At 40.7% G+C, this 26424-nt stretch overlaps 1 protein-coding gene across 5 annotated transcripts in view; it reads left to right on the top strand.

The window, feature by feature from the left end:
- LOC127643902 (amyloid beta precursor protein binding family B member 2-like) overlaps positions 1-26424 on the top strand; it is a 106690-nt gene that overhangs the window by 68265 nt on the left and 12001 nt on the right. For all 5 annotated transcript variants that reach the window (XM_052126839.1, XM_052126840.1, XM_052126835.1 and 2 more), the window contains 8 exons: positions 8615-8832; positions 8957-9148; positions 9936-10010; positions 10291-10344; positions 14279-14364; positions 14689-14749; positions 17650-17796; positions 18914-19041. In XM_052126839.1, the coding sequence (XP_051982799.1) occupies positions 8615-8832; positions 8957-9148; positions 9936-10010; positions 10291-10344; positions 14279-14364; positions 14689-14749; positions 17650-17796; positions 18914-19041 (961 nt within the window). The remainder of the gene's footprint in view (positions 1-8614; positions 8833-8956; positions 9149-9935; positions 10011-10290; positions 10345-14278; positions 14365-14688; positions 14750-17649; positions 17797-18913; positions 19042-26424) is intronic.

The raw sequence follows: 26424 nt of genomic DNA, 5'->3' as shown, positions 1-26424 counted from the left end.
ATTTCCACAAATTGAGCTGTTGGATTAGCCATGCCCTCTTTTCAAAACCCTCACTCCAAAGATACCAAATGAGCTTTATTGAGACAGACTTCATGTAGAAACAGTAGTAAAAAACAACAGTAGCGAGGTCCTGGGTAGCTTAGCAAGTAAAGACGTTGACTTTCACACATGGAGTCGCAAGTTCGAATCCAGGGCATGTTGAGAGGCTCCCTAAGCAACCAATTGGCCCTGTTGCTAGGGTGGGTTGAGTCATGTTGGGTAAACCTCCTTGTCGTCACTATAATATGGTTCTCGCTCTTGGTGGGGCATGTGGTGAGTTGTGCATGGATGCCACAGGGAATAGCATGAGCCTCCACATACGCTAGGTTTCCGCAGTAATGCGCTCAACATCATGAGATAAGATGCTAGGATTGACTGTCTCAGACATGGAGGCAACTGAGATTGGTCCTCCTCCACTTGGATTGAGGCGAGTCACTACACCACCACGAAGACCTAGAGCGCATTGGCAATTGGCCATGCCAAATTGGGGAGAAAAGGGGAGAGAAAAAAACAACAGTAGCAAAATAGCACATTCAATTGACACCTGTTATGAACAACATGGAATAAAAAATTTATTAAGCCTCAATAATTAGTTGAAACTACAATACTATGAGAATGCGCAAAATGATTGATAGGCAGAAAGCATCACTGACCATGGGCCGTGGACACTTTTTTGTTTGCTAGAAATCTATCAAATTATTAATGGCAAATAATCGATAGTTGATTAGTCATAAATGTTCCTATTTGAGACCTTTTTATGCAGTGTACAAAAGGTAGTGGGTAAATAGGCTTGTTGTCTTTCTAAAAAAGACCAACTGAAGATCTGAAACAGGAAATTGAAGAAAAGTGAAAATATTGTCCTTTTACATTATTTGCAATAGTTTTACTCTTCCTCAAAAGTATAGGTACATTTGCCCTGGCCCTTGCCTCGAATTTGTTCAATGGAATTGAAGCACTGCATGCAAAGTTTCCAAAATTGTCATGTGCACAACCAAGCGAAAGGATGTGAACATTTATTTTTGTGAAAAACAGTGCGGAAAACATGCTTTGATTGATTATCTCAAAGTAACTATTGTATTTTGTTTCTTGCAGAAAACTTGTAAAATCTTCTTGGCTATGATGGCTGTTTGGTTGAAAGGGTTCCCTGGCACCCTTTTAAGCCATTTCGGAGCAATTGTACTGTGCATTCAGAAAGTATTCAGACCCCTTCATTTTGCCACAATTTGTTATGTTGCAGCCTTATGCTAAAATGCTTTAAATGAATGACTTAAGTATTCAGACCCTTAAATCAGTACTTATTTGAAGCACCTTTGGCAGCGATTACAGCCTCATCTCTTTTTGGATATGATGTGACAAGCTTTGCACACATGGATTTGGGGATTTTCTGCCATTCTTCTTTGCAGACCCTCTCATGCTCAGTTAGGTTGGATGGGGACCATTGGTGGACAGCCATTTTCAGGTGTCTCCAGAGATGTTTGATGTTGAGTTTATGTCTGGGCTCTGGCTGGGCCACTCAGGGACATTCACAGAGTTGTCACTAAGCCAGTCTTGCATTGTATTGACTGTGTGCTTAAGGTCATTGTCCTGTTGGAAGATGAACCTTTGGTCCAGTCTGAGATCTGAATGCTCTGGACCAGGTTTTCATTAAGGATATCTCTGTATTTTGCTGCATTCAGCTTTCCTTCAACCCCGACCAGTCCCTGCCACTGAAAAACACCTCCACAGCATGATGCTTCCACCACCATGCTTCACCGTTGGGATGGTATTGACCAGGTGACAAGCTGAGAGTCTTTTAGGTGCTTTTTTGCGGCTTTCATGTGTCTTGCACTGAGGAGAGGCTTCCGTCTGGCCACTTTATCATAAAGCCAAGATCAGTGGAGTGTTGCAGTAATGGTTGTCCTCTCTGCAATTGATCCTCTCTCTCCACACATGATCTCTGCAGCTCAACTTGTGTGACCATTGGGTTCTAGGTCACCTCTCTTACCAAGGCCCTTCTCCCCCAATTGCTCAGTTTGTCCAGGTGGCCTGCTCTAGGAAGAGTCCTGGTTGTTTTAAACTTATTCCATTTAAGAATTATGGAGGCCACTGTACTCTTGGGAACCTTCAAAGCAGCCGAATATTTGTATCCTTCCCCAGATCTGTGCCTCGACACAATCTTGTCTATGAGTTCTGCAGGCGGTTCCTTTGCCTTCATGGCTTGGTTTTTGCTCTGATATGCATTTTCAGCCATGAGACCTTATATAGACAGGTGTGCACCTTTCCAAATCATGTCCAATCAACTGAATTTGCCACAGGTGGACTACAATCAAAGTGTAGACACACCTCAAAGATGATTCAGAGAAATTGGATGCACCTGAGAAATTTCAAGTGTCATAGCAAAGGGTATGAATACTTATGACAATGTGATATATATTTTTTTTTCTCTTTTTAATACATTTGTAAAGCTATCAAAAATCTGGTTTTTGCTTTATCATTATATTGATGTGAGAAAAAATAATTTAAACATATTAGCATAAGGCTGCAACATAACAAAATGTGAACAAAAATTAAAGGGGTTTGAATACATTCTGTATGCACTTTATATACTGTATATCGAATATAAAAAAAAAGGCTGAACATTTTCTTAGAACTTTTAGTTATATCACCCTGCCCTAATGACCAGGCATTGTGTGACACTGCAGGAAAAATGATCCCAGGGTTGTCGAGGTGACAGAAAGGGAGGTGGGTTTTTGTGGCTGCACAACCAATTGTATGTCACAGATGGACAGGAAGTTGATATCATTCTTCCTGCCTGATTTGGATAAAAAAATACAAATAAACAGCAAATAAACAGTGTCTGTTGCTCTCTCTCCCACCCTGTTTCTCCCTCTCTCTTTCTCCATCAATCCCTCACCCCCCTCTACCTCTGCTTCCCTCTCTCGCTCTTTGGTTTCCTCATGTCATCTGCTCTGCTTACGGCTGCTCAGCCATGATGCTGGGTAAAGACTACATGTTGGCCATTGTAATAGTGAATTACGAGGGTAGGTACCTTGTGTGCGTGTGCCTGTGTACAAATGCGGCTGTGAGTCCGTGCTGCGCATGTAGCTACGCGCCTTGCTGCGTGTGCATGCTTGTAAATCTAGGCGGAGGAGAGCAATAAAGCAGAGAGGATTCATTGAGGGATGTCATGAGCTGTGTGCTGCATAATAAAGTTTGTGCATATGTTCATGGCAAGCACTTCGCTCCATTTGTGTGTTTATGTGTGCCTGTGCACAAATTTTACAGATGTGCTCCCTCCCCCTCTGTCCAGCACATGCTTTATAGACTGCAGAGAAAGAGAGGAGAGATTGAAAGAGAGAGGTGAATCGAAAGTGGGTCGAATGTTAAGATAAGCAGCTACTATATGCAAGAAAAACATTTTTTATGTGTGTGTCTGTCTACCTGTGTCTGTCTCTATCTCTTGCTTGTGTTGTATAAAAAACAAAGTGGATGTTTTTGTGTAAACATCCAACTAATTATTGATTGTCAACTTAATTTTATCTATTTCTTTGTATTTGTGTCCATATAAAGGTTTTGTTCTCTCCAAAAATAGCAATGATGTTTTTAGAAAACTGAAGTGACCCACTTATACATCAGGGACTGACTGCAACTCCCATGATACACCTCTGCTCAGCATAATATCTTGTATTAAAGAAACTACAGCTCCTTTACTGCAATGCCTTATTGTCTTGTTGACAGGGAAATGGGGGACAGGAGATGACTCTAATGAGTACTAGTAGTGTTCACTTGACGGGAATGGATTAGATTTACATGACTAATATTGGCTAATAACAGATTAACTCAGTCAGTTCTGGTGGCTAATTATTAACTCATCTAAGTGATACTTGCCTTAACGAAACAGTAAGGCTGCCCAAATTTGTATTCCTTATTCATATAATTGGGTATCCTTATAGGATTTTTCAAGGAGGTCTATAATACCTGGAGAAAGCTTTCTGTTAACGTTCACATTCATCTCAATGGCAGTTGTCCAGCTGGCACAGGACCCCTTGGAAGTTCTCAATTTGAAATCTGCCATCATTGCTCATGGATACTCAGTTCTGCATGCAGGTATTTTCTTTAAAGCCAATCACTATTGCCATAAATATACGTGACTAATTAACCTGGAGCAGCAAGAAAATTACATTATTACCTCATTGATTGGCTGATGGCACCACAGCATGTACTCCATCCCAAGCCCTTAACTAGCAAATTTTTTTGTTTTGTTTTTTATCTCTCTGATAGAAAAAATAAATAATAATCTGATAGAATTAGAAACCGTCTGAATAACAATATACCGTAATTTCCGGACTATAAGCCGCAACTTTTTTCCCACGCTTTGAACCTCGCGGTTTATACAATGACGCGGCTAATATATGGATTTTTCCCACTTTCAAATTTTATAAAAATAAAATAAAAAAAAACATTCTGTGACGTGCTCAGTTTTTTGGCGGCGTGAAGCTTTCATTAGACCAATGAAATTGCCGAACGGGTTAAGGTCAAAACAACTTTTTTGTTTACTGTTTAGATTAAATCGAAGGCTCAAACTTCCCATCATTCTGATTACGGTAGTAATTTTGTCACCCTCACCATGGCAAAGACATGGAGAAACGCATATGATGCTGCTTTCAAGTTAAAGGCGATTGATCTGGCTGCTGCACAGGAGCTTGGTCTTAATGAGTCGATGATAAGACGTTGGAAACAGCAGCGTGAGGAATTGACTCAGTGCAAAAAGACAACTAAATCTGAGGCTATTCAACTCCGACACCGAAGGAGATGACTTCAGTGGTTTCATGTGCACAAGAGGAGGAAGATAGTGACCAATGACTTTCTTGGTAGGCTACTGTTTACTGCAAATGTTTTATTACAAGCCGTGTGTGGCAGCGGGGGCGTGGTCAAGCGCCTGTCCGGGAGAGAAAAGCTGTAAGGGCGCTTACACCTGTGCTAAATTATGTCTAACACCGGTGTCTAATTTCAAGTGCCCTGCTTCACGTGTCCTTCTTGGGAAAACTGTCACACGGGCACCAGTGTGACAGTTTTCAGCAGGGCACTTGACACTCCAGGTAAGGCTTTTAATGGCCACAGCAATGTTTACAATAAATTTGATAAAGTTTCTCAATTCTTCTATGCGCCAACACTAGACTGACGTGTGTCACTTTCTCAGTTCTGTGGCTGCTGCCTTTTTATGCCGCTCTCCCCATGCTTACTGAAATTAGACACCGGTGTTAGACATAATTTAGCTCAGGTGTAAGCGCCCTTACCGCTTCTCTCTCCCGGACGGGCGCTTGACTACGCCCCCGCTGCCACACCGTGTTTCGTTAAAGCCTATTTATTTTTGTTACAAGCTGTGTTTCGTTAAAGCCTGAGTAAAGTTAATTTGTTTCAATGTACCGGTAGGCACCTGCGGCTTATAGACAGGTGCGGCTTATTTATGTTCAAAATAATATTTTATTTAAAAATCTGTGGGTGCGGCTTATATTCAGGTGCGCTCAATAGTCCGTAAATTATGGTAATCACATGACTGGTTAGGATAAAAACTTGACATTTGTGGCATACTGTTGATTATCAAAACTATATTTTATGACTTTATATTTTGATGAGTTTTTTTTATCTGAAAATATAAAAGTAAAAATGAGGCATGTATCGATTGATCGGCATCTGTAATCTGCAATCGGCTGATCGTGCCTAGATTCAGGGCCAATCACTGGTATGTATGTTTCCCCTGCCTCTGCTTTTGATATCAATGCTTCTGGTTGTTCTTTTTTTTTTTCCGGAGGTGATTCGTTTCTCTTTCTAGTCTGACTGAATTTATTTCCCATATCCGACAGTAGATGGTACTATTAAGTAATGTCCCATTTGGACGTGATTAGTTTTCTGGACAAATGTCTAACTGTAAATTAATTATTACTGCGGACGTCTGTAATGTTTTCTGTCAATTCTTATGGGATAAGGGATGTCAGAGATCCCAGAGATCTCTAACCTGAGATTATTTGGTTGTTTTACAGAACATAAAAAAGTTGTAAATATTTACCGGCTCAGCAAGTCCAGAATAATTAGTGACAGATGGCTGATGATCAAATGTATTATTTATCTGCGAAATAGCTAATGTTAGCCCTGCAGTAAAATGTTTGTCAGCTTACGCTAATGCCTCAGTGGCCTGTTAATTGTTTAATTAAATTAAATTCAGTTAAAATAATTGCTTTCTGTGGTTTTAACAGTTTTTGTGGTCTACAGTTTAAGAATTTGAGACTGTGTTTGATATAAACTAGATTGTTGTCTGTATTTCTACGTTAAAATTTTAATTATGACATTTGCAAAATTATTCAAATATAATTTTTTATGTCATACATAAGTTTTTAAAGTTTTAAAGGAACTCATGTAAATGTTCATTATAAATAAATTATTTCTTAAGGTTTATAAAGAACACACCTATGACAAAAGCATGACAATTAATCATCATAATTGTGAAAGCCGATAAACAAATCATAGATACTGAAGATTTCTCACTGGAGTGGTTCTGGAGCTTGAAGTGGATATATTTCTTTTATTTTTGAACATATCTCTGCTGTGTGTGATGCTGTCATGGTGTTTACTGGTTGCCAGTATGTCACAATGTCAAGGCAATACAATTTATTTATAAAGCACAATTAAAATCAACAGGTAGTTGACCAATGTGCTGTACATTATCAAAACAAGTACTTAACAACGAAGATAAAACACTACTAAAATCAACATAATACACAATGGTACCAACATATCTCCAATCATGTTTTAGATAAAAAATTATCTTTTATAGTGACTACAGAATTATTCAGAACTATTAATTCAAATAAATGTAAGCATTTCACAATTTATGTAAATTAAATGTAATTTTACAGTGTGTGGCATTAACATAACTTCAGCATATAACTTGCAAAACTGTGGCAAAGGGTACTTTATAGATATTGTTGATCGGATCGGTATCTACCAATTACAGTGTTAAAATATCGGCCTAAAATATCAGTTCACCACTAGTAAAAATTATTTTAGTGTGATAAAATAAGGAATTTACCAGCGTTACAACGCTTTCCAGATTACAGGGTTTACTGCCGTTATGTTGTTATGACTAAGAAATTGTAAAATTGAAATGACTTTGCAATATTTTCACAGTAAAATCATCTTAACTCTTATAATGTGTCTTGTGGCTATACTTTAAACTTTTTGAAATTTTAATGATTATGGACTGGGCCGATTCACTTGTACCCATTCAATGAGTACTTGATATGTCATGTTAAAATGTTCCTCTTAGAATTCTTTCAAACACACTGTCATAGGTTTAGTAAGGATGTATTTCCTGGCTTGAATCTGTTTAGCAGATGTGAGTTAGAGACTGCAGTGTTTTTTTGTGTGTATGTGTGGTTTCTCAGATTTCATTGTGTGAATAATTCTCTTACTAACATCTGAAACATGAAACAAACATTCCCAGCTGCTGTGTGAGGACAGAAAGAACAGTAGCGTGTTCATGTGTATGTGTGTGTGTGTGTGTGTATATGAGCAAGAGATTTTACAGTATGTTAAAAAAATAAATACAAAAATGCAACCTCGTTGCATTTCATTGTAGCTTTCATTGTAGCAACCTCGGTCAAACTTTATTTTATAGCTTCTTCAAAGTGTTCCAGCAAGCAAATGTTATACAAAATTATTCTGGTTTTGGATTACTTGCTACAGTGTGCTGTAAGACACAATGGTAAACAGGCACCACTATCACCAAACAAAATTGCTAAAATAATGACATGTTTAACGAACACTCACTCAATCTGCCGTTGGTTGGACAATGTTGCTATTTTAGGCTGGTCGAGATTGTGACACTCTCAGTCATTTAAAAGGGCAAGTAAGGAAGCGGGAACCAGCTTACACACTTCTGGGTGATTTACTTTGCCTCTTTTCACAGAAAACACAACATAAAGTCTTTATTATAAGGTTTGGTTTTAACGTGAAGAAACGCTACCGTCCACAGCATTTTCAGCTTCCAATCTCTCTCTCGCCCTTCACTGTGGCTCCGCTGCTCTTTTATCTCCCTCCAGCTTTCACTGTTAATTCAAAACAGCTGCCAGAGATAATTTCCCCAGGTGTCAATCCTTACTCTCTCTACTGGCCTCACTTTCCACAGACATCGCTCGGCTATGGCCATCTCTCCACAGATTTACCTAAACAAACAGAGCAATGTTCTGTTAGCTCCAGAGTGTTTACATTTTTGAGGAGAATCAAGTCTCAATTGACTTGCTTGTCTCAATTGACTTGCTTGTCTCTTCATATTAAGTTGGTGTAGTAGAAAGTATTTTAACATTGGAAAAATTCCTCATTTGTAAGTCACATTGAATAAAAGTGTTCTACCTGCAGAAAGACACTGTGATCATTCGGGAGTGGGTCATTATCTATGCTTCAAAAGTTTATTTATTTGGTTGCCACTTGTAATTTCATCTAAACAATTCAAAGCTGTTGTCCTAATGTTGGGAGTCTCGATATCTTAGTTGATGGGTATGTGTGGACCACGCCTGACCTTGTGTATTTGTGTTTACAGATATCTGGGGAGAGCAGTCATTTCAGACAGACCCTGATTTGCCTCCAGGATGGAAGATGATGACAGACATGGCTGGTATTTATTACTGGCACATTCCAACGGGCACCACACAGTGGCAGAGACCCATCCCATGCCATCCGGTGCCAACTGGAACCAACCATGCCAGCCGTAAACACTCCCTGGGCTCCTTATTACCCTCTCCCACCCCGGATCATGAAGTATGCACACATACAAACACACACTTTGAATCCACGTGGTTATGCAAACTGGACTTACCATAATCACTTTTAATCTGGTAAACATTTAATTATCCAGATTTATATCTTCTTTTTTGTTCTCTAGTCAATGTCTCATGCCGAAGTGTTTTTTGGAGCGTCGAGTCGTTCAGGCAGCACCACCTCTGAGATCTCCTCTGACCCCACCACCATCCCGTCCTCTTCATGTCTTGAACCCATCCCCATCCTCTCCTCAAACTCTTCCGTATCCTCTGACGGCAATGTTCCTTCCTGTGGATTTGTCAACAGCTGCTACTTTGTAAGTCTGTTCATCAGCCTTCCATTTTACAGCTGTCCTGCCCATTCTCTGGGTGTTTAGGTTTCACAATGAGTTAAGTTTAGTTCTGTTTAATAAGTGGCTTACTTATAGGTTTATGAGTAAAACACAATCTATGTACAAATTACAGTTTATAAAATCAGGGGAAAACCAGTTAACCAGTAGCAGTTTTTTACAGATTTTACAGAATTGCAATGATTAAACCGAGCTGGTAAACTGCTTTGTATAGCCTAGTTACAGGTCGGTCTAGACAGTATGACATTTTAATCTCACAATGGTAGAAATGTGTCTATAATCACAACAATATGTGAGATTTTTGTGTACTGTTTATACTTTTGGTATATTTGTGCAACAATTAGTGGGTAGGACTGCTTTAAATTATTTACACGTGAGAGCGATGATGAAACATGGAATAATGCGAAAATACAGTTTGATGTGTCCAAAACATGCCAAGATGAGAAATATAATGTGACACTTCTCATTCATTTATTATAAATAATATAATCTTTTGGGTTGTGCCAATTATCTTCCAAATAAAATGAGAAAATAGTTTGATTATATTTAATTCAGTGGATTATCCAAAAATAATCATTACCTCTTGGTTATTAAAATGTAAATAATTTTTTGTTGTTGAATGTCCTGCAAAAGTAACTATACTGTAATGGATATTGTTTCATCTTATAAAATTACTCATGCCCTGATATGCGATATTGGTCACTGTTACTAGCAATAAGGTTAAAACCGGGTTTGTGTGTTTTTGTGTTTGTAGCCTCGTTCTTCATCCCTACAGATAATGGCAGCGAAGGACAGACACTCTGAGATGCACAATCAGGAAGAGGACAAGGTAAGCAACTTTTTCACTCTCAGAATGTAGTGATAAACAGTTTGATCTCTCCTCAGGTTTTTACAGCAACTATGACACTTAAATCAAGAAGTCTACATTCATACCGCATCCAACCAAACACACACGTAATCACACACACTCAACAGGCTTTATACACATACTTGTACATATGCTTGTCGGGTGATTTAACAACCCTGTCTTGTCTCTCTCCACCCTCCCACCCTTGACCCCTCACCCTCCCTGTTTGTGTGTGTGTGTGTTTGTGTGAATAATGGTGCAGAAACAGCCATGGACTGATTTTGCAGTGGGAAAGATTGATAGCGAGATCTGGAAGGTTAGTATTTCTGGCAGTTTCTTAATGACCTGCAGAGCCAAATACACAATAGGATGTTGTACAGAACTGTCAACACTTTGACACAAGGTCCAAAATGAACTTAATGCCACACTTGCCAATTGGAGGGTGAAATTTATCAACCATATAAACAGTATTTCTCTGAAGCTATGAAACCATATATTTTGCATAATTTTTATAAAATATAAATATTTTTTGTCCCTTTGACAAAAGGGTTATTTAACATCTCAGATCTGAAATCTTATGTATCTGCCAGATGCAATACGTATTCTATTATATCACAGTCAACCTGTAGATGTTCTGCTGATATTGTTGTGTTCTTGTTATGTATACGTTGTCTTGTCTTTCTGTTGCCCTTCGTTTGTCATTTTAATAAAGTAAGTTGCATTTAGATACACTCTCCTCATCTGCCTTCGCTGCCTCCATTCGTAACAGAACGATTGACCGCAATGGATCTAGCGGCTTACTGCAAGGAGCCTGTGCCCATGCCTTCCACGGTCAGCGAGCCTGTGCCCCCGCCTTCCACGGTCAGCGAGCCTGTGCCCACGCCTTCCACGGTCAGTGAGCCAGCACCTGTAGCCTCTACCGACCCAGAGCCGGCGCCTGTAGCCTCTACCGTCCCAGAGCCAGCGCCTGTAGCCTCTCCCAGAGCCAGCGCCTGTAGCCTCTACCGTCCCAGAGCCAGCTCCTGTAGCCTCTACCGTCCCAGAGCCAGCGCCTGTAGCCTCTACCGTCCCAGAGCCTTCTTGGGCTCCGTCTGCGGCTCATCCTCCTATGGCGTCAGCCTCTCGAGGCCCCCGAGCCTTCTAGGGCTCCTCTTCCAGAGTTTCCCAGGGCTCTGCCTCTCGAGCTTCCCAGAGCTACGCCTCCCGAGCCTCCTACGGCTCCGTCCCCAGAGACTCCAGAGCCTTCTTGGGCTCCGCCTCGGCCCCGCCGTCCGCAGCTCCGCCTCCTACGGCGTCAGCCTCTCGAGGCCCCCGAGCCCTCTAGGGCTCCTCCTCCCGAGCTTCCCAGAGCTCCGCCTCTCGAGCTTCCCAGAGCTCCGCCTCCCGAGCTTCCCAGAGCTCCGCCTTCCGAGCTTTCCAGAGCTCCGCCTTCCGAACTTTCCAGAGCTCCACCTCTCGAGCTTTCCAGTGCTCTGCCTTCCGAGCTTTCCAGAGCTCCGCCCTCCGAGCTTCCTAGAACTCTGCCTTCCGAGCCTCCCGAGTTTTCCAGAGCTCCGCCTCCCGAGCTTTCCAGAGCTCCTCCTCCCGAGCCTCCCAGGGCTCCGCCTCTCAGGTCCCTCGAGTCTTCCAGGGCTTCTCCTCCCGAGCTTTCCAGAGCTCCGCCTTCCGAGCTTTCCAGAGCTCCGCCTTCCGAGCTTCCTAGAACTCTGCCTTCCGAGCTTCCTGAGCTTTCCAGAGCTCCGCCTTCCGAGCTTTCCAGAGCTCCACCTTCCAAGCTTTCCAGAGCTCCTCCTCTCAAGCCTCTCGAGCCTTCCAGGGCTCCGCCCCTCCAGCCTCTCGAGCCTTCCAGGGCACCGCCCATCCAGCCTCTCGAGCCTCCCAGGGCTCCGCCCCTCCAGCCTCTCGAGCCTCCCAGGGCTCCGCCCCTTAAGCCTCTCGAGCCTCCCAGGGCTCCGCCTCTCGAGCCTTCCAGGGCTCCGCCTCTCAAGCCTCTCGAGCCTTCCAGGGCTCCGTCCCTCGAGCCTCTCGAGCCTCCCAGGGCTCCGCCTCTCAAGCCTTTCAGGGCTCTGCCTCTCAAGTCTCTCGAGCCTCCCAGGGCTCTGCCCCTCAGGTCTCTCGAGCCTTCCAGGGCTCTGCCTCTCAAGCCTCTCGAGCCTTCCAGGGCTCCGCCCCTCAAGCCTCTCAAGCCTTCCAGGGCTCCGCCTCTCAAGTCTCTCGAGCCTCCCAGGGCTCCGCCCCTCAGGTCTCTCGAGCCTTCCAGGGCTCCGCCTCTCAAGCCTCTTGAGCCTTCCAGGACTCCATCTCTCGAGCCTTCCAGGGCTCTGCCTCTCGAGCCTTCCAGGGCTCCGCCTCTCGAGCCTTCCAGGACTCCGCCCCTCAAGCCTCTCGATCCTTCTAGGGCTCCGCTCCTCAAGTCTCTTGAGCCTCCCATGGCTCCGCCCCTCAAGTCTCTCGAGCCTTCCTGGGCTCTACCTCCCGAGCCTCCTACGGCTTTTCTCCCCGAACCTCTTACGGCTCTGCTCCCAGAGACTCTAAAGCCTCATATGGTGCCACCTTCCTCGGCTCCGCCTCCTGAGAATTCCTCGGCTCCACCTCCAGAGCCTTCCACGCCTCCGCCTCTAGAGCCTCCTACGGCGCCACCTCCTATGGCGCCACCTCCATCGGCTCCGCCTCCAGAGCCTTCCAGGCCTCCGCCTTTAAAGCCTCCTACGGCGCCACCTCCCTCGGCTCCGCCCCCAGAGCCTTCCAGGGCTTCGCCTTTAGAGCCTCCTACGGCGCCACCTTCATCGGCTCCACCTCCCGAGCCTCCCACGGCTCTGCCTCCTGAGCCTCTCACGGCTCTACCTCCTGAGCCTCCCATGGCTCTGCCTCCTGAGCCTTCCTCGGCTCCGCCTCCTGAGCCTCCCTCTGCTCTGCCTCTTGAGCCTCCCACGGCTCCGCCCCCTGATCCTCCAGAGCTTTCCATGGTTCCGCCTCCCACGGCTCTGCCTCCTGAGCCTCCCTCGGCTCTATGGCCGCCTCCTGAACTAGTCCCTGTCCAGTGGTCACCTTCAAGGCCCCCTGACCCAGTCCTTGTCCTACAGCCGCCTTCCAGGCCCCCTGACCCAGTCTCTGCCCTATGGCTGCTTCCCAGACCCCCCCGACCCGGTCTGCCCTTTGTGCCCCCTTGGACTTCCTGCCTGCCCTCTGTGCCCCCTTGGACTTCCTGCCTGCCCTCTGTGCCCCCTTGGACTTCCTGCCTGCCCTCTGTGCCCCCTTGGACTGTCTTCTTGCTCTTGTGCCCCCCCTGGTCTGCCCGTCTGCTCCTGGTGCCTCCTTTTATTTGTTTCTTTTTTAGGATCGTCTGGAATCCGATCCTTTGAGGGGGGGCTCTGTTATGTATACCTTGTCTTGTCTTTCTGTTGCCCTTCGTTTGTCATTTTTGTCACTTTTGTAGTTCCTTAGTTTTCAGGAACTCCATAGTCGTCTTGTTAGCCCTCGTGTTCGCTGTTCATTGTTTTCACCTGCCCTCGTTAGTTTCCCATTGGTTTCTGTTTATCACCTTGTCATCTTGTTTGAGTTCTGTTTGTTCATTGGCTGCCGTTTTCCCATGTCCATGTATTTTAACCCGATTGTTTTCACTCCCTCTGTCAATCGTTGAATGTTGTCATGCCTGGTATGTGTTCCCTGCCCGAATTCTCAGTTTTATTTCATTGTGTTTAGTTTCCTGTTTTCCCATTGTGGTTGTTTCTTTTGTGTTTATTCGTTTGTTTATTTAATAAAGTAAGTTGCATTTAGATCCACTCTCCTCGTCTGCCTTCGCTGCCTCCATTCGTAACAGTTCTCAGCAGATTTTCTTTATACGGCTTTATACCTTCCTCACCTTTTGACCTTTAACTTCATCTGAGCATAGATTTCCTCCCACTTTGACTGTATGGCTGTATATCTGTATGTTACTGCAGACAAGCTATTGATCACTCTTAATTTCTCCTTTTTCTCTTTTTCAATTCATTTTGTAAAAATGCTCAGGTATTTTTCTTCAAATCAAGTGTTCCTGTCTCTGTTTAAAACGGGTTAATAATTTTCAGTTCAGTTTATTTAATCACTCATTACAGGTACTATGCTTTTCTGTTTTGATAAGTTTAGCTGAGCATGATCTGCAAATACATGCACCCAGATCTTAGCACTGGCTCTAAACTTGGCTGTATGTGATTTTGCTTTATATTTGTGTGCTTGTTGTTAAGCATCTCTGTTTTATCCCTCTGCCTCAGGATCTACAGGCAGCAACAGTGAACCCTGACCCCAGTCTGAAGGAATTTGAAGGAGCAACTCTCCGCTATGCTTCTCTCAAGCTGCGGTGTGTTTGGGTTTACATAGCCATAGTTTAGGGAAAAATTTGTCCACAGACGTTTGCTAAATATGACAAAATCTTTGTTTGACACGTTAGAGGATGACCACATTTGGAAAAATGATTAAAAAAATAAGTAATTTTTTTTTTTTTAATTCAAGAATTTTATATTTTCTTTTAGGGGTAGGATCAGGGCTATGGTTAGCGTGTAGTTATTATAATTAGTTTTATATAAAAACATGGTATATTGTATTTTCCCTTTTACATAGCTAAGCATGTGATATGTAAGCCTCATATGCATCTTCCTAATTGTGTGTGTATATGTGTGTTTAGAAACCCTGCTCCGGTTGAAGAGGAAGATTCCAATAGTATTAACAGTGACCCTGAAGCCAAGGTGAGAGAACATACTGCAGCTATTCAAAGATAACAGCTCAACAGAGGACGTAGTGTAGTCTTGTGGAAAGGATCCAAAATTAACATCCACCAAGTGCCAAATATTAGTAAAAATTGGCTTTTATGAGTCACTTGCCAATTGGCCTAGTTGTTTACCTTTTATTTATTTTTAATGTGGAGGAAATACATGGTTTAATTTGAATTGTAAGAATGATAGCTGGAACCTCTTTAATGTACGAGATGGGTGTGATTTAAACCAAACACATACATACCTTCTACTATCTGTCATATTTTGCACATCTTCTAACAACTTTTTTCTCATTGGAAATGTTATCACTAAGGATTTTATCTAGGATGTCTAAAATGTATTTTTGGCCAGAACCTATACAAATGTGGAATTTAAATCACATCAAGCCACAATATTGGCCCTGCTTGAGGTTAACTTTCTCTTTCAACTTAACATTAACCTGCCTTCTCTCTTCTTGTGAGCATGCTCATCTGAAATAAGCATGGCAAATACATTATTTACCATTTTATATTTATTTGATAGCAATCATATAATCATTGTTTATTACTTGTAACCTGCTTGTTTATTTTTGGAATTTGGTGGTGTTGTCAGACATTTCAAACTCCCGATGTAATACTAATTATACAGTGCCATCTGCTGACTGGATAAAGAAATGCACATGAACTTCACTCTAGGAAATATGTGGAAGGGTGTAATGTAAATATGTCTTGTATTTATGTTTAAGTCACAAGAACACTGTATTTTTTTTGTCTGTGGAAGACTAAAGAAGTTAACAGAAGTAAGGCTGTGTCGATACAATCAAATATCTATATATCGCAATACTTTTTCTATTGATATTATATTGATAATTTAGATCCATGTATTGATAATTATAATACTATTTGTGTATTCATATCATGTAAACACACAACGAAGTTGGCACATTGTTACTTCCAAATCAATTTAATGAGCTCACCAAGAGACAAAATCTTGATGTTTCAAGCTACATGCTCTTCATCAGTCTATAACTGAAATATACCCAAATTAATTGTAATTGTAATTGAAATTGTAATAGATTTGTAATTGAATCAAATTATGATATTGTGATGTATGGCAAATTATCAAACCATGACATGTGTATTGCAGTACTTATCACACTGTGAGGTGCCAGGTGATACACAGCACTAAACAGAATGTTCATGCTGCTCTTTTCAAAATGGAAAAAAAGTACCATAAAAGTAGTCCATATGACTTAAATGTCATAAATTCCAACTGTGTTCTTCTCATGAAGTACACAGTACTCATGCGTATGATATGGACACTATTTAAGGTACCCTTATGTTGATTATTTTATGTGGACTTTGACAGCCACTGGTCCTCGTCTACTTTAGTTTTATGGCAAAGAGCAGCCTGGACATTCTGCTAAATATCTCCTTTAAGAATTATTTACTAATTTCGCAATATCAGAGCAGTAAATGATAATAAAGTCTGCAAAGTCTGACTGGACCTGGTTATGACCATGACTTCATATTGTTGACTTAATTCTTAATTTTTTCAGTTTTGAGTAATCAGATGAGAATTTATCTGCTATTCGTGTTACAATTCAATATATATCAATATATACCTCTATCTCCCTCATTCTCTCCCCCCAAGTCATTGTCTCTATCCATCTTTCCCACTCTTTCTCTTGGGGCTCCACTCTTTCAGCAGCAGTTAAAATCAAACAGAATAAGGATGACAAAATTGTCTATTAATTATTTCACACACAAACGCACGCGCACACACTCACACACACGTTGGTGCGGCTATCCTTATGAGGACTCTCCATAGACATAATGATTTTTATACTGTACAAACTATAGATTCCATCCCCTGACCCTAAACCTAACCTAACTTTTAGCATTTTCACTTGCTTAGTATGTTTTTTAAGCGATTTGAATAATGGGGACACTAGAAATGTCCTCATAAACCACATTTATAGCATAATACCCTTGTTTGTTACCAGTTTGTAACCTAAAAAAATGTCCTCATAAACCACTTAAACCTGCCCACACACACATACACTCTCATATTGGTGTGGTCTCATCATAGAGTTTTAAACAAGAAAATCGATTGAATGATGTTTCATTCTGGTCTCAGAGTGCTGGGATAATAAGGGAGGAGAGAAAAGAGTGGAAGATGAAAAAAAGATCTTCTAAGTTAAGCAATCTTTCCGTTTGATCTTGGCACCATGCCATGAAAGTGTGTGTGTGTGTGTGTGTGTGTGTGTGTGTGTGTGTGTGTGTGTGTGTGTGTGTGTGTGTGTGTGTGTGAATGATAGTGAACTTGAGGATTACAGACTCAGGTTCTGCGTTGTTTAATAAGAGAGTGAGGGGTGAAGTGATGCTGAGTTTTGTAAGAAGAAAGGACATCTCTCTCTCTCCCTCTTTTCAGCTGCAGCTATTCTTAGAGGTTGTCATGTGAAAATTTAAAGAGGTGTTTCCTCATTTCAAAATCTCTCTGTAGAGGAGGAGGATTTTGGATTTGAGGCTTAATATAATATAATATAATAGATAAACAAGATACTATACTACTAGACTTGTTCCCCTGAACACTGCGAATGTTATATCTTTTAACTGTTATATTTGTTTTACTTAACTTATATGTAATATCCCTGCTGGAAAAAGTTTAAACCAGACATAACTGGTTTGGTTGTCTTAGCTGGTCTCCCTCTGTTTTTTTTTAAAGAGGGATTTTGGGCACTTGTCAGATCGGCCAGACTGAGAGATCAGGAAACCAGCTTAATCTAGTTTAAGCATTTTATTTATTTTTTTAATATATTTTTTATTTTTTTAGCAGTGTTATATAAAAATTATGCAGTGTTGTGTGTTATATGTTAGGTTTGTTTATTACAGTGTTATGCCGTGCGCTCTCTGGGCTGGGTAGAAATGGCTGAAGAGGACTTGGCTCCTGGTAAAAGTAGCGTCGCTGTTAACAACTGTATCCGTCAACTGTCCTATTGCAAAAACGACATCCGAGACACCGTGGGCATTTGGGGAGAGGTGAGAAACACCATCTCTCTTTTCCCACACACACACACACACACACAGGCACGCACGCACACACACACACACAAAACATTCCCGGATGAAGAATGTCCATAATGTATTCATTCTACTCGCATGCTTACCTAAAGAATGCACTTTTTTACTAAAGTACATACTCTGAAAGTATGTCATTTCAGACACAGCGATTCATTTAAAGATACCTACAGTGTGTTTCTTAATATGTCCTGTATTAGATTGAATAAATAGAGTGATAAAACAAATGAAAGAGCCCAGAAAGAACAAAAGTAATGGAATGAGGGATATCTTATAATGTCATAGATGAAGAAAGCAAGTGAGTATAAGAGGGAGAGGATGAATGAGAGTTTAATGTGTTGTGACAGGACACAGAGGAAGAGAGCCTGTGTTCTGCTACCTTTTATTTTCTGGTCTGATCATTTATTTATTACTTTTAGCACACACACAAGTACAACCATCCTAAGACCTCACAATTGTGACATCACTGTTTCAAAATCTATTGAACAACTCAATATTTTTTTATATTGCTCTGTCCGATAGGATAGATATGTAGAAATTGCTGCATTAGCAGCCAACCTTTATAAATTTATTACATGAGTTAAAGCACACACCTGACTCTAAGGCTGTTCCAAATGGTAGACATAATTATTTTGCCTTCTAGATTACAACCTTAGGCAAAATTTCATGGCAACATTGCATCTGTCCTTTGTGGAGACGACAATTAAAAATGGAGCAATAGAAATATTGATTATAAATATGATTTGTTTTAATAAATGTTAAAATAATTAATTAATTAAATGCTGAAAAATTACTAATGAGAATAGTTCAGCATAATATTTTTTTTAGTATTTTACTCAATATTAGGGTATCACAACATTAGCTGAGTAAAATACTAACACTAAAGTCTTCAGTGTGCTTTGCGTAATGAGCGCTTTTTGTTTGACATACAGTGTTGTGGTCCAGTCACTTAAAAATTTTCATTTCAGTTAGGACGATGCATATCAAGGCAGCTGCCCTACATATGTTGCAAGTCAGCTCACTAGTTTTTAAAAACAGAGCCTTCATTTTTTCCTGGCTTGTGTGTGTGTGTGTCCAGGGGAAGGATATGTACCTCATTCTAGAGAACAACATGCTGAATCTGGTCGACCCAATGGATCGCAGTGTTTTACACTCTCAGTCAATCACAAGCATTCGTGTATGGGGCGTTGGCCGTGATAATGGAAGGTAAGCACCAGTCGCAATGGCAATGATTGGGATGGGCTAGTTGAGGATAACATGTTAAATGATGAAGAGCTTATGAAATCTGTAATAATGAGAGAGATAAACTGAACATAACTGAATGTTTGATAACAGAATATTTATTTATGAGAATGCAGGAGGTGTTCCTTAAATTCTTTTGGCAAACAGTTCTCGGAGGAGCACAGATCTAGGGTTATGAATCAGTTATGAGAAAGGGATTTTAGATAATTTAAAACACACACACACACACACACACACACACACACACACATGCTACATCTCTCTGATCCTACAGTCCAACTTTCTACTTTGTTGATCTTGTTCGGTTAGCTTCTCATCTAATCCCTATGACCCATTGAATGTTTGTTCAGAGCTCTGCAATTTCTTAGAACAAACAATTTCTGCATTGTTAAATCAGATTAAGACCATTTTAAAGATTTGAACTGACCTAAAAAAGCTATTTAATGTAGGGGAAATAAATGTACGCTTTTGACATTGCAATGCTTTATCAGTGGAAAAAGTAAATACTGTATGGGCACATACATACTACAAGTTTTGTGAGTGACAATTACAATGCCTTGTATTATTGTTTTGTGTGTGTACAGAATGCAGAAGTAAATTCTGAAATTGGGGTTGATATGGTGATAACCCAAGCAATGTTTAGCATCTGTTTGGTGTTCTGTTTTTTGAGTTGGCTTAATAAAAAAAAAAATATTAGCACCAAGGTCAAGTAAATCGCTGATGACTGAGGTGCAGTGCTTTGTTTATGCTTTTTAAGCTTTTACTTTTAAGCAGTTGCCCTCTTTTGACCATAATGTATGAGTAACCCCTAGACCATAATGTATGAGTAACCCCTAGACTTTAATCATTAGTGAGAGAGGAGTAGACTATTTTATTTATATACATTTTGCACCTGCATACCAATGTTGACGTAAACCTTCCTCATGATTGCAGCGTTTTTTCATGAGCTGAATGGGAGTCTAAACAAAATGTTAAAATGTGACAAGACTGCAGTGTACCCAACCGACTCGTGCAGCGCGTGCAAGCCTTTCGCGCATCATGATCCGACAGCGCTTCACTTTCGGTTAATCGCACGATTAAACGCGCCCGCTTTGCTATGGTCAGGCTGCGTGGATGACAGCCTATATTCTGTGTTTCATTTGTTTCTTTTTGCTTTCAGAACAACACGTGATGTAATAATGAAAACACCATTATTAATCCTTGAGATTTCCATTGCCGCATACAGGTACACCCTCCTTCAACCAAAAATTCCACATCAAAATTACATTAAACGATTAAAAGAGAAAACATAAACTCACATTTTTGGGGTTCAAAAATCTTTTCAAGTCTATTCAAAATATAAATTAAACATGAAAATAAAGTTTTAGGATTTTGCTGGTGCGATTCACTGAAAAAGGCTAAATAGTTGATCGGCTTGTGATGTGGGAATGGCTTACAAGTGCAGTGTGAGTCTCGTCACACTTTACTAGTGTTTATTCTCCCATTCAGCTGATGAAAACACACTGTGTGATCATGAAGACGGATTACATCAAGATGTAGATTGGAATGCAGGTGCAAAAAAACTTCTAATACATAAAATAGCCTGCTCCTCTCTTGCGTGCTAGTGATTACATGATTACAATAACACAGTGGTGTTGTAGTGTCTGAAGAGGTGGGTATATGTGAATTTATGAAGGGTAAGTTTCTTGCTGGCATGGTGTACATTTCACTACTAAGAACCATGGTATGGTAACTTGATGTGAAATATGTATTTAAATGAATAAGTGTCATTAATGTTCTTTTCATTAGGCTACTATGAAAATTGTTAATACTTTATAATTACTCTAATTCATAAACTAATACATACTTAATAGGCAATACATTTTATGCATTGAATAGCTAATATTGGTGTAGTAATGTTCACATTAAAACGTTATCTAGAATTACCATATATAACCTACATAAGAATGAATGGTTATTTGTGTACTATAATATGCTTTTCTGTTTATAGTGAAAAATGTTTCTATTTAGAAATATAAATTGAAATGATTTGATTTCACGAGAAAAAGGCACCACTGACAGCAGTAAAAAGAAAAATAATTAAGTTCAACAGGGAAATAAATTTATAGCACAAATTATGGTTACTCCCGGATTGTGCATTAGCATTAGATGCTGGAAATGTCCCGCCCCTTACTGATTGTTAGCAAATATCCAATCATGTCTGAAATGAACATTCTGATTTGTGGATCAGCTTAGTCGGACTGTCTGTCTTGCCAGTGCCATCAGTTGCACTCCCGCTGCTCCGTGTGTGTTTAGAGAGAATCAATGTACACTTTTTAAAATAAAATAAAAAGCACAATTAACTCACCGGTTCTGCACAATCGTATTAGTAGTTTAAAAGTTCCAAGTCAAAAGCCTACTCGTTGTTCTGGTGGCCATACATATCATCACTTATTTGTTGTTGGGCATATGCAAAATCTTAAGAAAGTTAGGTGGACATATGGCGTATGCCTGCAAATGCCCTAGACTACACTACTTTATTATAATACAATACATTTTGTATTTTTTTTCTCCCCCTTTCTCCCCAATTTGGAATGCCCAATTCCCAATGCATTGTAAATCCTCATGGTGGCGTAGTGATGTGCCTCAATCCGGGTGGCGGAGGATGAATCTCAGTTGCCTCAACATCTGAGGCCATCAATCCGTGCATCTTATCTCGTGGCTTGTTGAGCGCGTGCATTATTGTGGAGACATAGCGCGTGTTAAGGCCCACGCTATTCTCCACGGCATCCACGCACAACTCACCACGTGCCTCACCAAGAGTTAGAACCACACATATAGCAACAACGAGGAGGTTACCCCATGTGACTCTACCCCCCTAGCAACCGGGCCAATTTGATTGCTTAGGAGGCCTGACTGGAGTCACTCAGCACACCCTGGATTCGAACTCGCTACTCCAGGGGTGGTACTCTGCGTCAATACTCACTGAGCTACCCAGGCCCAATATAAGAAATATTTAAGATTATACACAATTTCAAGATCAGCACAGCCATTGACCAGGAAAATAAAAAGTTTCTACATGTCAAAAAGGTTGCCGACCCCTGGTTTTAACAGATATGTGAAGCTTATAATTTTATAAAAGCACTTGCAGTAATTTGTCTGTTAAAACGTAATGAGCTTTAAAGTTGTTTACATTGTCATCTACAGTCATTTTAGGGTTTCTTGACTTTACATCATCACGGTAGCAAAGTTGTAAAATTGGCTATAACTTTTAACAGAAAAGGTTTGAAAGTGATTTTTTTTAATGTTAAACACACATTCTTTATTTCTAGTAATACTTTGGAAAATGTGAGTATTTTAACGTTTAAAGTAAATTGGCCCCCATTCACTTCCATTGTAAGGGCCTCGCTGTAAACTTGATTATTGCTTTTTTTTTTTCTTCTTAAAGTAAAGGAGGAACAAGTCATAATTATTTTATGGTAATCAACATTATGCCACAAATGCTTTCGATTGAGCTTAATTTGTACTGAACCTGGAACATTCCTTTTACAAATATAGTTGTCACTCCCATAACAACCATATATATAGCTGCAGTGTATTTGTAGCTTATATGAAATTAGAAAAAGCCTAGCTTTGAGAATGTTTTGATAGAAATTCAAAGAGTAGCCACTCATAATGCATCTTTCAATTTTAAAATTCTGTCAAATGCTTTGGGATTAAACGGATAATCCCCCCAAAAATGTAAATGTGCTATTATCTACTTACCCTCATGATGTTCCAAATCAGGTTCAGAAATTAAGGGGGGCTTGTGGCAAAAAATCGATCCAGAGGCACACAGTGCCAGAACCCCTCTCCACTTCTGCTCTCCTCTGTCCCCGCCGTCAGTTGCTATTCTATTGACGGGCCAGCTCATCTACCCACCTCACTATCCCTGTGTTATGTCTTCTAGGGTCTAAATTAAGTCTAAGTGCATTAAAAGAGGTGCGGCGCAAGGGGTAGAACTTATTCAGAACCACCTCAAGCACCACCCATTTCCCTAATGATATAATGCAATTAAGTGAATGATATGAGATGCATTAAAAAGAAGTGGGGGGCAACAGTGCAGGACCTCTTCAGGCCCTCTACTCAGCACACCCTAATTCTTAAGTAGGAGTGTGAATGTTGGCCATCTAACATGAGGAGCATTAAAAAGTGAGGTGTACAGAGTAGAGCTGGCCCCAGCAGTTGCAGTGGAGGAGCAGGTCTGTGGAGGCACGATGAAGAGGGGAGGCATATTCTCCCTCAGGGTAAGCAACCCCCCCCACACACACACACACACAAGGGAGCCAGTCTCATGCCCTTGGAGGCAAAAGCAGCACAGAGTAAAATTGCAGGTTGGCGGTGAGCCATTCTAGAGAGAAGATATAGGTGAGCGTTTTGAGGCTTGTAGTAGAGAGTGAAAGAGTTATCCACATCCTGCTGATTTGTCCCTAATGCTGTGAATATGTAATGTAGTTAATTTCTGACACTGTCCCAAACCTTCATTATAGAAGGATATATACTTAATGCCTAGAAACCTGCTTCCAGAAGTCATCTCATTTCAGTTAGCGATTTTAGATCTTTTGGATTTAAACTTCAGCATGTTTGCACCTGTGACTTTCTTCATGTCTTTACTGGCTTAAGTGCTCCATGAGAGATTCACTTAATCTGTCTGTGTTAATGTATGCTGATGTGGAGACGCACTTCTCCACCCCATCACACTAAAGGTCACTATAATGATTTTGGACTGAAGAAGTAGCCCTGAAAGGAGGACAGAAATAAAAGATTGATGATTGAGAGAAGAGAGCTAATGAAAGTTTAATCCAGTGATATAGGGGCTGCCCATCTCTGTGTGTGTGTGTGTGTGTGTGTGTGTGTGTGTGTGTGTGTGTGTGTGTGTGTGTGTGTGTGTGTGTGTGTGTGTGTGTGTGTGTGTGATGCAGGGGTGGAATGCAGCATATTTCATCAGGGCTGCTGAATCACAGTTTTGCCTCTGTGAGTCTAACCATTACTACTTTCTGACCAGCAGAGGACACTCATCATCTGCACAGTCCACAGGAATCATGCTTTACTCTGGGTGTTGTCAGATTTATTGTGTAGCATACATTTATAAGTATGTGCTTGCGTTAACTAACCATGTTCCCCTATGCTAATATGCCACTAAGCCCATCAGTAACATTTTCCACCTAGGACCCTGCAGGAGGATACCGTAGTGACAAGTGGAAAGGGAGGGGGAGGGTAGAGGGAACACTGGGATTGGATGAAAGGAGAGAGAGCGAAAAAGAGAAGGGGGTAAAAAAAGAGAGAAGATGAGCGTAGAGAGGTGAGCTGCATGTTTTTAACAGAGCAGAGGATGAGACAAGGAGGTGAAAATGTAGAGGGGAGCAGAATAATGCTACAGCTAGAAAAAACATGTTACTTAACTAGATGTGAGTATTCTTTCTGTTTCTTAATTTTTTCTTTTCATTCTTTGCTCTGCACATTTAAAACATTGCTCAGCACATTTAAAACATTGCTCAAATGAATGACTGAAAGGCATTTTCTACAGCATCACATTTGTTGTCAGTAGTTCTGAATGGAAGTATGACTGGAGTGAGCGAGGAGGAATACTAGAATGTTTGAAGGTGGAATGGGTGGATTTGCTCCACATAGTGTGAATGAGGAGGTGGAGATTTCTATGAATCAGAGGGATTTCAGTGGAGAAATATGGATGCATACTGTTCATCGTTGTTGTTTTCTGTGGTGAGAATCGTTCACGCTAATTAAAGTAGGTCACGGGATGTTCACGCCATCTTTAAATGGGTTGCATTTGAGACTGCAACTTTGTACCGTGTTCACTCTAATCAGGCCTTCCTTCAGATATCATCGCACACACGCAAACAGACTACAGATACCATTTGTCAAACTCCTCAGGGGAACCACAAGGTTCTGTCTTCGGTCCGTTTGCATTGTTCCCTTTACCTACCTCTAGTTGTCCTTGAACCTCAAGCACAATTTCCTGCTGTCGGATTTTGCAGAGGTGCTGTTAAACAGCCCATTCTGTACAGGTGTACCACCCTGAGGTTCACCAGAGATAGTTTAAGGGGGAAATGGACCACTCATAGAAAAATTAATGGAAGTATCTCCATCCATATACCTTTTAAACCAGAGCCAGTTGCTTTTTTGATAGAGTTTGTTTGCTTTAGAATGTGCATGCACATTAAAAGGATAGTTAATTAAAAAAATTATCCAAACCCATATGGCTTTTTTCTTAAGTGGTACACATAATAAGAATGTTAGTTGCTCACAACCTCAGTCCGCATTCATTTTATTGTACTGGGAAAGAACAGTTTCAACAGTTCTCTCTTTTTATTTATTTGTATTTTATTATTTTTTTAAATTCTGCTTGTGCTTTCCAAGTCTTAACAGAACTACATAAGGGTGTGTAAATGATGACAGAATTGTCTTTTTTGAATGAACTTACCCTTAACTGGACCATCTGGTGTTTTTTTGTTAGTTTTTTGCAAATTTGAGCTAAATAAACCAAAAACAAAATGATATCTATGCTGTCAGATTTTATTGCTGATTTAAAATATGTTATTGAAACGTAGTATTGACAAACCGTTTTGGAGCTTTCTGTCTTCAAGTAGTTTACTGACATACATATTACTTGCATATAAAATAGCTTGCAGCGGCCATTACCAAGATGGCCACAGAGTGAACTGACTTGCCTCAAGGGACTTTTGGTTAATTGTGGACATTATCGAGTTCATTTGGTTTAATTATTTTTAAAATCTCTTGTTACCACAGAGTTACAGTAACATATTCATGCTTTTTACTGCCTTCACCCTGCCACCCTCATGTTTTGAAGTGTCACATACATCATGATATATCACTGAATTGTCACACCTTATTTTCTCTCTCACACAATCATACTTACACGGACACTAGTCCTTAGTTCGGAGGTTCAGAAAATGTAACACTGTTGCAAAATTTATCTTTTCTTGAACTAAGAATGGTCTTCGCACAGCAAGCTCTAGCAGCTAGTTAGTGGTACCCCACAGCAAGATTGAAATCTTGTCATAAACATTTGGTCTGTTTAATGCACATGTTCTGAGATATCTACACACATACATGCACACACTCTATTCTCATCATATTTTACTCTTTTCCTTGACTGCTTTCCTGGATTCAGAGAGAGGTAAATTGATTTCACTTTTTATCTCTATTCTCAGAATTTGTTTATAGGCTGAGGTCTATGAAGTTTGTTTATTTTTTTATAATGGTTTTTTTTAGCCGAAGTGTTAAAGAATGTGTATGATACAGCTGGAGGTGTAAAATTAGATACACTTTTTCATTTTAGACAGCTTT

The sequence above is a fragment of the Xyrauchen texanus genome, chromosome 5 (assembly GCF_025860055.1).
Source record: "Xyrauchen texanus isolate HMW12.3.18 chromosome 5, RBS_HiC_50CHRs, whole genome shotgun sequence".
NCBI classification, from domain to species: domain Eukaryota; kingdom Metazoa; phylum Chordata; class Actinopteri; order Cypriniformes; family Catostomidae; genus Xyrauchen; species Xyrauchen texanus.
This window is presented reverse-complemented; position numbering and strand designations above follow the sequence as displayed.